Source organism: Xenopus tropicalis, chromosome 9 (assembly GCF_000004195.4).
Source record: "Xenopus tropicalis strain Nigerian chromosome 9, UCB_Xtro_10.0, whole genome shotgun sequence".
Taxonomy (NCBI): Eukaryota; Metazoa; Chordata; class Amphibia; order Anura; family Pipidae; genus Xenopus; species Xenopus tropicalis.
Genome location: NC_030685.2, coordinates 61,104,951 through 61,117,474, shown reverse-complemented (window position 1 = coordinate 61,117,474; position 12,524 = coordinate 61,104,951). Strand labels below are relative to the sequence as shown.

General features: G+C 38.3%; 1 protein-coding gene across 5 annotated transcripts in view; it reads left to right on the top strand.

Moving 5' to 3' along the window:
• Positions 1-12,524, top strand: part of pcnt (pericentrin) — a 61,468-nt gene that overhangs the window by 267 nt on the left and 48,677 nt on the right. For 4 of the 5 annotated variants that reach the window (XM_004917890.4, XM_004917889.4, XM_012970882.3 and 1 more), the window contains exons 2-8: positions 6,706-6,884; positions 7,064-7,207; positions 8,109-8,258; positions 8,456-8,545; positions 9,042-10,835; positions 11,755-11,916; positions 12,047-12,467. In XM_004917890.4, coding sequence (XP_004917947.2) covers positions 7,064-7,207; positions 8,109-8,258; positions 8,456-8,545; positions 9,042-10,835; positions 11,755-11,916; positions 12,047-12,467 — 2,761 coding nt within the window. In that variant the 5' untranslated portion in view covers positions 6,706-6,884. The remainder of the gene's footprint in view (positions 1-6,705; positions 6,885-7,063; positions 7,208-8,108; positions 8,259-8,455; positions 8,546-9,041; positions 10,836-11,754; positions 11,917-12,046; positions 12,468-12,524) is intronic. The other variant, XM_002932007.5, reaches the window with a different exon arrangement.

The following is a 12,524-nucleotide window of genomic DNA, read 5'->3' as shown; positions in this document are numbered from 1 at the left end:
TCAGGGGGAAACAGCATCATGAGGGAGCGGACTGTATATGGACATTATAACGTGTAGGCAAATGTAAAGTTATACGAGTGAATATCACTTCTTTTGCATGTACAGTGCACGTCTCCGCTTTTCTGTCAAGTAGCGAAATCCAGCTGTTGCTGAACTACAGGCTTCTTCATCGATAATGTAGCTGGAGTCCTAAATCCACAGGTCACAAGCTGAAGATATTGATTTGTATAGGTAACCCCTATTTGGCTGTAATTAGTCAAATGTGTCCAGCTAGTGAATAGAGCATGGGGTCCATTCGACTCTGCTTCAGCAGGATGGGCCTAAGCTATATGGAAAGTGCTTATGGAGGATGTTGTGTAACTATCCCTCCCACTGCCACTGTGTAGTAGTGCAAAACTTACCATGGAACAGACGCCAGGAGCATTTTAACTGTTTATTGTCCAAGACAATTAGTGCAGGGAAATCAATACTCACACAGAGGATATAGCAATAACACTGTGAGGATAGAAGAGAGGATGCCCCCCGGTTTATCCCACCTCTTGTGAGTCTGGGCAGGGTTAGACACCTGTCATATTGGCACCACTATGGAGGGCAGTCTGGATAACTACTTCAGTTGAATACCTTTATCTTTAAGGATTGGCTGATTCTTAGGGCTCTGGCACACGGGGAAATTAGTCGCCCGCGACAAAACTCCATGTTCGCGGGCGACTAATCTCCCCGAGTTGCCATGACCCGCCATCCCACCGGTGAACATGTAAGTCGCCGGCGGGATGGCACACTCGGCGGCACGATTTCCTGTAAGTCGCCGGTGGGATGGCGGGTCATGGCAACTCGGGGAGATTAGTCGCCCGTGACAAGGGAGATTTGTCGCGGGCAACTAATCTCCCCGTGTGCCAGAGCCCTTAAAGGAATACTGTCATGGGAAAACATGTGTTTTTCAAAACGCATCAAGTAAATAGAGCTTCTCCAGCTGAATGCTGCATTGAAATAAATTTTTTAAAAGCGCAAACAGATTTTTTGGGGGTATCACCCCCCCTCCCTTTCCCCCTCAGCAGCCGATCAGCAGAACAAGAGTTCAAGAATAAAATGTTAAATCATAGTGTGAATCATTTGCTATGTAAACCGTGTAATTTCAAAAATTTAAACTACACCACAAAAATCATGACAGAATTCCCTTTCAATTATTTGGTAGGACAGGTATGGGATCCTTTTTCTGGAAATCCATTATCCAGAAAGCTCTGAATTATGGGAAGGCCTTATAGACTATAATCCTGTAGATTATATGAACCCACCTCGCATCCCTCTATATAACTGGATACGAGTTGTAAGGGTTAACTTATTCTGGTAAAGGCAGAGCCATAAGAATTCAGTGATTGGTAGATGAGGGTATAAAAGAATCCCTACGTAATGGACCATAATCGCCTTGAAAAAGCATTTGCAAAACACGCGTAAATGGCTTTAAAGACTATAAACCTGTAGATTATATGAACCCACCTCGTATCCTTCTGTATAACTGGATACGAGTTGTAAAGGTTAACTTATTCTGGTAAAGGCAGAGCCATAAGAATTCAGTGATTGGTAGATGAGGGTATAAAAGAATCCTTACGTAATGGACCATCATTGTCTTGAAAAAGCATTTGCGAAACGGGCGTCAATTATAGTTCGGCAATGTACCACAGTAAGGTCAGACATACTCGCATTTGTGCCAGGTAGGGGATATATTTGGCGCCCCTGAATCTGCATTATAGTGTGCTAATTATTTGTGTTTATCTCACACACCGCACTAAACAATACCATCAAGTGAAGTCCATATTCTGCAGAGCACTTGATGTAAATAAAGACATGACATCTTGTTTTTTAAATGGATTTATTGACATGCAATAAAGTAAAAATCCAGAAACATCAACCGAAGTCCAATATAACACTTATTTGGCTTGAACACAAATATACTTACCCGTGTGACTAATATATCCAATTTTTGTGAATGTAGTAAACCGGTAAACCTCTTGGTGTCATGATCTCTAGGTAATGAAGTAGAACATTGTAATTTACTTACCACCCGGTTTGTATATGAATCCGTAGATTAAAAACGAACAAAATACATATTCGAACTAGAGCAAAACACTTACCTGGGTTGATCTAATACCTATCGATCTGTGATTGTCAAAGAACAGAATCAGCAATGAGCTGAATACATCTAGTTAGGATAAGCAGTGTTTGTCAATGGGCAAGTGACCAAAAAAGAAAAAAATTCCCTCCTGATATCAAATAGAACAATCTCAATAACCTTATTCGCTTATTAAGCTCTTATCCTTGAAGTAAGGGTTAAGAACAACTCTCCCCATACACACCTGAATGATAACAAAGTGTGTGTTATGTATCCATGTTGGTTCGGACTGTTACATTGCATGTACTAATTAGTTACAAATAAGGGAATAAGTATACCCAAAGTAATCTGAAACATTGTAACAAAAGTTAGAATTTGCTAGCTAGAGTTCAGCCAGCAGCACTCCCCTAATAGGTATAGGGATAATCTTAGGTTTTAACACCTTTTTTTCTTCTTTTCCTCTCTCCTTTTGGAATTTTAAAAGTTAGGTTTTTAATTGAGGCTAAATAAAAGATTGTGTTTTAATAAAAGTTCAAATAGGTGTGCCTAAACTCCAAGTGTTCTTTATTTCTCTCAATTTGTATAACTTCATTAACACTAGTGCACATGGGCGTCCGCAGAAAATTTTCCAAGGGGGGGCAAGTAAGCTAGCATCATCCTGCAACAGATAAATATATATATATTTTTTTTTTTTTGCAGGATGATACTAGGGGAGGCTAAATATGGCCCATACACAGACTGACCTACAGCTAATGTGACACTTAGTGGATTCACTGCTGACGTAAAAAGTTAACCTCCCAACTACCTCTTGCCGTTCCCACTGACTCCCAGGGATACTGTACAAAAGTGCGGGTGGGGGTGCTTTTTTTTTTTACCCTAAAATGTTTAGTATTAGTAGTAAAAGTATTCATACGCGCACTTCTGTTAGGGGATCTGCAAACATTTGTGTTTGGGATCAGTTAGCTTAAAGGGGTAGTTCGCATTCGAATTCACTTTTATTTTTAATGGTTTTTCAGTTATTTAGCTTTTTGTTCAGCAGCTCTCCATTTGGTATTTCAGCAGCTATCTGGTTGCTAGGGTCTTATTTACCCTAGCAACCAGGTAGTGATTTAAACAAGAGATGGGAATATGAATAGTTAAGGGGCCTACTTGGAAAAATAAGTAATACAAAATTATAATAATAATAAAATTGTAGCCTCGCAGAGCAATATTTTTTGGCCCCCATTTGAAATCTGTATAGAGGCAGAAGAGAAAGGCAAATTATTCAAAAAAATTAATTAGGAAGACCAATTGCAAAGTTGCTAGGAATAGGCCATTTTATAACATACTAAAGGTTAACTTAAAAGTGAACCACCCCTTTAGATGTGTTTATGTTAGTTTTATAGCAAGAAAGGCAGTGGGTACTGACTCCCCATTATATACAGTGAGATGCAGTCCGTATTTACAAACCCAGCACATTATATGCCATGAGGAGCAGTGGGTACTGATGGCAGATATTCAGGCCCTGGCACTATAACACTGGCACTGATACACAGCATTGGCCCCACTGTAACTAACTATAAATGAACAAAACAATGACAAAAAAAAAAAAAAAATAGTAAGTGCAAAAAACAACAACACATATATAAACACACAATGAGCTTTTTCAGAGGGAAAGAGTTAACTTACCCTCCATGTGTTAGGGTAGGGGATAGATTATAAATTAAACAATTTAATGTCAGCTAGTGATTCTTTAGAACTGTATAGTACCTGTGGGATGAAAACTGCAGCAAAAGTTGAGAGTTGGTTCTCGGGTAAAGTTACAGCTGCAGATTCATCTTTTCAGTCTTTATTTCTGTTTCCAGTTTGCAAAATCTCCCGATCCCTGTGTGCATCTGTGCTCTGATTGGTCAATTTTACTGTCTGTCAAGGAAGCTGTGCTCTGATTGGTGAATCCACAAGAAGAAAGATCCAATCAGAGCACAGCAAAAACGGGCTTGAGGGGAAAGTGCAGAAACGGAGTAAGGTTTTTGGTTTTTTTGCTACTTTTCCAGGGGGGGGCAAGTGCCCCCTCTTGCCCCCTTCTGTGGACGCCCATGCTAGTGCACCCTATAATACTATAGTGCGAGGTTAAATCCACTCCTGAATTATGGGAAGGACATCTTGCATAGAGCCCTTTTTTTTTTTTTTTTTTTTCAATATGTTTTATTTCAAATAAAGGTGGTAAAAGACATACAGGCTACTTTCCAAATATCACAGTGTATACAAACATAAAATACAAACTGTAGATTACTGGAGCTTTATGGTAAGATAGAAATTGTGAACATAGTTGAATGAGTAGTCTGAGAATATACCATAAGGGGCCAGGGGGATCCCTGTCATGGGGCCCATTTTTAAGTAAATAATTGTTTGGGTTTTTTTAATTATTTTCCTTTACTTGTATTTGATGGTAACTAAGCTCATGAATCCATGTTGGTGGCAAAACAATCCAGATTGGTTTATTTAAAGGACATATAAAACCTACATTTGCCTACAATGTATATCAGTTGGGCATGTCTCCCCCACCCAAATGGCATCATTTGTACTGCATATATCCCCTCCGCTTGCCAGCACCATCACATTTTCCTAAAGCAAATAGCAGCTTTCACCCGGTGGCCATTTTTCCTCTGATACATAAGCAGATACATTTAAATCTGCAAGCAGCATACACACACAGGCCCTCATTCAGCATACATTTAATCAAGAATACAGGCTCACACAGGCAGAACTGTCTCTGATAAAAGTTCTGCTTTGTTTGAGCACTGTAATGGTAAAGCTGAGCTCAGGAGAAAAAACTGAAGCAGACAGCTAGAGGTGAGTTTATATGGGAACCAGCAATGCCATCTCTTTACTGGCTGCTAGACTGGGGGGGCATATTTAGTAATCTGAGTTTAGAGGGGGCCGAGTGGGTTACAGGAGGAGAAGGAAATCTAAGTGATAAAGGGAACACTGCAGCCTTACTATTAACCTCTGGACAACCAGTGTGGCAGGTATTGAAAGATTTCAAAGAGGCTGTTCACTGATTACATTTTTGTGTGTGGGGTTTACATGTCCTTTAATGTTTCAATGTTTTTTATGTAGACTTAAGCTATTGTGAACAATATTATGGAAAAACCCTTTATCCAGAAAATCTCACCTACCAAACATTCTGGAAAATAGATCCAACAAGCTACATATAGAATGTTTAAGGCGAAGACATTTATTTATAAAGCGCCAACATATTCCACAGCGCTGTACAATAAGTGGGTTTCATACATTGGACAACTAGTCGGCCCGTTTATTTAAAACTTAATTGTTTTCATACAGGGCGATTTGTACATTTGGGTGTGGAATTAGCCATTGTAGTCTTTTAAAATATTTGAAGACTAATGACCCCAATTGTCTTTGCCCTAAACTTATGTATTGTAAGTGGGCTATATATTATCTTTCACATTGCTTTATACTGTTTCTTCAACCAAATGTGTTTTTGTTTGGTAATTGGGCATTGACTCATGGGGCAATTAGAGAAATCCCTAACTAAGGTGTCTAATGGTAGAAAATACCTGCATTGCCTGCATACCTGCAGTGCTATGCCTCTTTCCAGTATTTAATGCAAATTTTACATTTGTGAATGTAATTGTAAGTGACATCTGTATTTGTTAGTCCCTTTCTGCATTGCTGGTTCTGAATTATGAAACAATTTCATAGCATTCTAGCTTACAAGATTGTTAATCAACTGGCTTCTGCTACATTGGTTAAATATTCAAAATCTGCTGTGCAGCAAATAGCAAGGGACAGACAGATACTGCTTTCAGTAGCAACTGCATTTACAAATTGCATAATGTTTGTATATAATTTTTTTTTTTTTTTTAATTAGGCAACACTGTGGGTTTGCACCCCCTTTAAATTCTAAAAAGAAAACAACTTTTATAAAATAAAATCAATTTGTTGCAATATAGTAACAAGTCTGAACTGTTGGGAATTCTGATGGTTCTGCCCTAATTCTTATTTATTAAAGTAATACACTTCCTATTGCATACTTTTCAGCATGTTACATGAAAGTATTAACTTGTGCAAAGGTATGCATTCTCACAACACACACATACACTAAAACTCTACAGGTCTCTCCATACTCCTAAGCCCATTTAGCAGCTGTTGGGTTTGCTGTCTCTATTGTTACATCCCTTCCTCATATTGTTTAACACTGAGTTTATGCTGGTATAAGTATCCCCTGAAATAGCCTGTCTTTCTCAGTCTGTAATCCACCACAAGCTGCTTATCTTTCTCAGGTGGCAGTGTGTCTGCCTTTCCTTTATAGGCTGCTCATGTTGTTTAGAGTCTACCCTTTTTCAGTCCAGTGGATTTGTGTTTTAGGTGTCCATATTGATTTAAACAATGTAAAACTATTAACCGCAGATACTGTTTCTAGACACAGCTATTTAGTCTTGGCATTACAGCATTATTTATCCATTGCTGGATACAGCATACATGAGCTTTCTCTGTTGATAAGTTTTCCATAGCATGCACTTTTTGGTTTTGTGGCTTTGTTACATATTTCTTGCTTATCTATCCCTATATCTCTCATTTAATTTCCTTTGCAGCTTGCTGATTTCAGACAAAGAAAAGCAAAAGGGCAGGGCTCAAATCCGCAGAAAAAGACGCAGAAGAGGAAGAGTTCGTCTATTCACTCGCATGACATTTCGCAGGCGGAGAGCTCGATAGAAGCTGCAGAACGTTCCCCACATGAACTAGAATTTACAGTTCAGAACATCCAAAAGAGGTGATAATATTATAAGTTAGTGCTATATGTCTATATATTTCTGGATAACAAACCTGTTTATAGGGTTTATAGAGTACAGCTTTATAAAAGCACCTTAATTCTATACATTGTATGCATTCTACATTGTAAAAAAAAATGTATAATTGTCCCTGAATTGTTCTGCTTGTATGTTTTGTTAGATGAGCTTGGAATGCAGCTCACTCAATTTGTCTGATTATCATGGAATGTCCGATGTGGAAGAAGGGGATCACATGAACCATGAAGTTTTTGACTTGTATGAAGAAGATGGAACAGAGCCTGAAAATAAATCACAACTGCAAAAGGTTGGCCTTTTACATCATATTGCAATTCACTGCTCTTGGCATGCCCAGACTAGCAATCTGTGGATTCTGGCAAATGCAATAGGGGCTGCTGTAAGATGCCATAGACAGTTACTATTTATTGGGCTGGTGGGGGATGCTTGGGCCTCTGTGTACTTAAAATGCCAGGGCCTATTTTGAATCCCAGTCTGGGTCTGACTCGTACTTTTGGAAATTTGTTTACAAAGTTATTGTGGAGAAACCCCAGTTTTATTCCAGTCAGAATGATCTTGGGAACTGACATGTTATTAAAAGATATCAGCCAGCCATTCTTCCCAGTGGCCCAGTCTTTTGACCAACTGTCTGATGACCAGATGATTACTTTTTGCATTCCATGTCTCGGGCCAGATTGACCGTAAAGTCAGTCATTTAAGTTAAACTATACAAGGCCAGTTCTACTTGCCGTAAACACAAACATACATTTGTATATGTACTGTTAACCTCTACTTTTATAAAATATTGTATTTGCTTCAGTAGTTTTAATATAGTTTAGTAGAGAAGGAACTACACTCATCACTCAGGGGGCATCACAAGCCCAACGAGGAGCTTCTCTTATGAAACAGTACTGTGACTGACAGTAAATATTTGATCTCAGTTGCTAAAGAGGTTGATCTGATTTATATATGCATATCAGGTGTTTTCCATTTTGGGACTCAATGGTTCTTTAACAGTATTAGAGCATACAGCAGAATGATGTAAAATATTGAAATGAAATATGGTTAAAAACTTGGTAAGGCAAAATATTACACTCCCTTTAAAGTGCAAAAATGAGTGCAATTCATCACATGTATGTTTTGAAAAGTAATATTTTTCTGCCTTTAATACTGCAAATTGTAAGTATAATGTTTGTTTTTCTTTGTCTCAGCAGGTGCTACAAACTGCTAATCATGACTGCAATGATATGACCCAGTTATCTTGCAACTTACAGCAGGAGCTACAGGGCAGTCAGCAAATGTTACAAGATGCTGAGCCTTTGCCAAATCAGATACATACCATGGAGGGTCCGTTGCATGATGTAAGTATATTGTTTAACAAATATTTTACTTGCACATATAAGCGTTTTCTGGTATAAATGGTTTTATACTATGATTTAGGCATATAAGGTTATATTTATACTAAAACTTGGCTCAATAGATGTATATATGCCTAAGTTAAATTTTCTAAAGATCCATTCTAATGGTGCTTTACATGATCTTTTGTTTTTATGGGTAGGCAACTGATGTTTTAAGAAACAATACTGACCTTGGACTGTTTGACAACAGAGCGTGTGATCTGGAAAAAGAGCTGGAGAATTTTAAAAAGGTAAGATTGGAGATAAATTTTCCAGATAAACTCCAAACTCTGCCTCCAAAAGGAAAGTTAAGTGATACTGACACGAAAAAATTACTTTTCAAATTATGAATCTACAAAAAAAGTCACCTATAGGTCATGTTGATCTTTTTTCACTGTTAGGGTTGGTTTTGTATGTAATTGACTGTTTTGCCAACCTGACTGTCCCTTCTCAGCCTGTCAGTTATAGCTTCTAATGCTAAGGGCCACTGCTGCACAAATATGGCCCCCCCCTCACAGAAGAACATGGGGGATCAGATAAGGAATGGAAAAGCATCAGGAAATACTTTTTTTTTGCCAAAATTATAAAGCTCATGCAAAGACAATGTTACAATAGATGTATAAAACGTTCTCATTTCTGTCAGTTTCTCTTTAGGAGCTTATCTCCAGCTTACCACTACTAACACCTGTTGGCCAAGTTCACCTTTTTTTTCTCTCCTATGACATTTTATTTGATTCATTTTTTTAGGCAACTAAAGATAAAGAAAATCAAATTGCAAAACTGGAAAACCAAATGCAGGAAAAAGAAAAGAAACTTGAAATTTTGCAGGAGAAGTTGGAAATATCAGAAAAGTCTGTGTCTGTCCTAGAGCAAGAACTTTCTGAGAGCAATGTTGAAGTGGTTAAACTTAAACATAAATTATCTGGGTACATGCAGCCAGTTGAAGAAAGTAGCATTACTACCAGTAACCAGGAAATTGCAATTACTGGGGAAGATAGTATTCAGTCTCTTACTTCAGTAATAGCAGATTTAAGGCAGAAGCTTGAACACTCTGAACGTGATTTGTCTAAGAAACTTCAGGATCAAATGGTGGAATTCGAGAGGGAAAAAGGGTGTTGGGAACATAAACACAATGATATAGTCACTAATCTCACGATACAGTTGCAACATATGGAAGAGCAAGCACGGGAGGCTGCAGCACAGGACAAACAAGAGAAAGAACGCTTAAATGAGGAGCTTCGTATACTTAAAGACAAGTTGAGGTTAGAGGCAGAGCACAATCAGGTGCTAAAAATACAACATGACAAAGACATTCAGTTGTATCTCACAAAATTGCAGAATTTAGAGAGAGAGCAAGAGGAAATGAATGAAAAGCTGGCTAATGCCAGTTGTGTAGAGCTGGAAAAAGAATCTACTGATATTTCTGATAAATATGAGGTTTCTAAACATGCACTTAGACATGAGCTTGAAGATCTGAAAAAAAACTTAAATCGTGTCAAAGCCAGGAAAGAGCATGAGAACTATGAAACAGTCCTGCATAATATAGAAGATCATGATAGGGCGTTGAGTCCATTGTCTGATACTCTGGACTGTATGGATAAGTACTTGGTCCCAAGTACAAGCATAGAATCAGACAGCCAGGAACACGCTCATTTTGAATTAGACAGCGACTTTGTGTTGGAACAAAGTCTCAGCTCTACAACAGAAGTAAATGTTAATCTACTATCTTCCCCAATGGCAATCACGAATGTCTTGGCAGGAGGGGCTTCCCTTGGGACATCACTGGATCCTGAATATTTTGCAGTTTATCTTTCTGGTAACCTAAGGTCTCCTGCACCTTACAATGAATTTAGCACTATGTGTGATGAAAGCCTGCTACAGAAATGTGCAGTTCTTGTTGAACAGCTTAATGATAGAGAGCAGCAGTTACAGGAGTGTTCTTCTGCCTTGGAGGAAGCACTTGTAAAATGGTCAGAAGTGACAAATGAACTGGCGGCTGCGAAACTTGAATTAGAAATTGAAAAGTCCAAAGGGGGTGATTTAAAAAAACACGAGCTAATAGTAGAAGAGCTTCAGAGTGAAAGGGATGCCCTGAGGAAAAAAATAGTTGCATTAGAAACCAAGAGCAATGTACAAGATCAAAATAAATGTGGAGATAAATTTTGCCATGAGAGCGAGATTCTAAAAAATCCCTTGCCATCAGAAGACACTTTAATGCAGTTACTGGAGGAAAAGAAAAGCCTACAAAGGAAACTATCTAGTATAGAGCAGGAACTCGGGAAAGCCATTGAGTTATGTAATGAACTGAAAATAGACAATGCCAAACTCAACCAAACTCTTCAGGATGTTCAAAAATCCAGAGAATGTGACCTTCAGGAATTTGACAACAAACTCAATGCCAAAGGTGTTGAGCAGCAGCTTCTCTGTCAGGCAATTAAGGAGAAAGAAGCAGAGTTCCATGAAAGGGAAAGGAGTTTGCAAGAGGAAGTCTCTGTTTTAAAGCAGTTGAAGGCAGAGCTGGAGAACAGATTGCAAGCAGAGGTGAGCATGTACATGTTCTTTTAGTATAAAATAAGAAAATTGTATTTTTCTAAGTCTTTAATGTCCTCCGCATGCCTATGATGATTTGGGGTTGTACAGGCCTTATTAATAGTTCATCCAGTTACCTTAATTGCTTAGATAATTTTGTTGGCGTTTCTGCACCTCTAATTAGCTAAGTTGACGTTCCAGTTATTTCTATTCTGTACATTTAAATGTAGCCTTAAATAATAAGATCCTGCCAGCAAAGAATTCACGTATATTAAAAAGCAAAAAACTTTGCCTAAAATAAACTTTAAAGGGGACCTGTTACCCAGACATAACGCTGTATAATAAATTCAAATTAACATAAAATCCAAATTCTTTTAACACATCCTTACCCATTATAAAGGTTTTTAAAAATCCCTGCCGTCATCTATTAAATATTGGCTGCCTTGCCTCTATACATAAAGACACTTTCCATTCAGCACTTCATAGATGTCACTGCCCTCCTCATTGTCTTATTGTGTAGCCAGTGCATGTGCATTAGGTCCACAATTCTGGTATATAAACAAGATTTTGGCATGATACAAAGCTTTCCTTACTAACAAAACGGCTCCTGCCTTCTTGCTGTAGTTATATATTTCCAAGTCTAAAGAAAACAAGATTTAAATAATTGATATAGTGTAAGTGAAGTTTATTATATTTTACTAAGCCGATAGGAAAGAATGTGGAATTATTTCTTAGGGTGAAAGGTCCTCCTTAAGGCTCTCGGATGTAAGCAGTTTTGTAGTTGACCTATTGTGTCTTTATTTCCATGTGATTTTTTACGTAATTTTAATACCTGTTTTAACTGTTTTGTTAGTCTTATGGAGTGATATCGTTTTTAAATTTTCTTGCATCTCACGGTGTTCATTAAGCATCAATTATCTTTGTTATGCAGATACATCAACAGACGTTTAGCCTGCCTTGTGTCAGTCACAAAGATGAGCTTCCTCATGTTCATTCAGATATGAGCACAAACCCACAGCTGCGGAATAACCCAGTGGAGGGAACAGAGTCTACTGATCTTTCAAAAACTCAGCAGGCTTCATTACAGAGACAGGTAATCATGTTTGATCACTCATTTGGCCTTCTGTTAGATTCTAGCATCACCTAGTAATATTTTTGCTGATTTCTTCCCCTTCTGCCTCATTGGTCCGTACCTTTAACTGTGACTGCATTCTGTTCCACAGTCAGAGCATCACATGGAAATGGAGGCTTTGCGTCTGAGTCTGACCAACATGCATACTGCACACCTAGAGCTTTGCCAGGCCAACCTGCAAAGAGAAAAAGAAAATGCTCTGGTGCAGCTGCGTGAGCACTTGAATGATAAGCGGTCACAGGAAGTAGCAATTCTTCAGGGAAGGCATCAGTTTGAAGTTGAAAAACTGAAGAGCCAACATTTAGATGCCATGGAAAATTTGGTGGTTCAACATTCTCAGAAACTGGAAATGCTGCAAAAGGAAATAATGCAGTTAAAGGAAGCTCAGTCACAGGAGATATTCCATCTACAGGAACAATATGAGAAAAAAATTGATGGGCTAAAAGAGGAATATTCCCAGGAGTTAGTAGAGCAGAAGAAAAAACTGGAAGAGATGCACCAGCAGGACTTAGGTATGGGAGATTAAGTATGGCATAATCTGTAATAAATTCTTAGGTCGATATAATAAC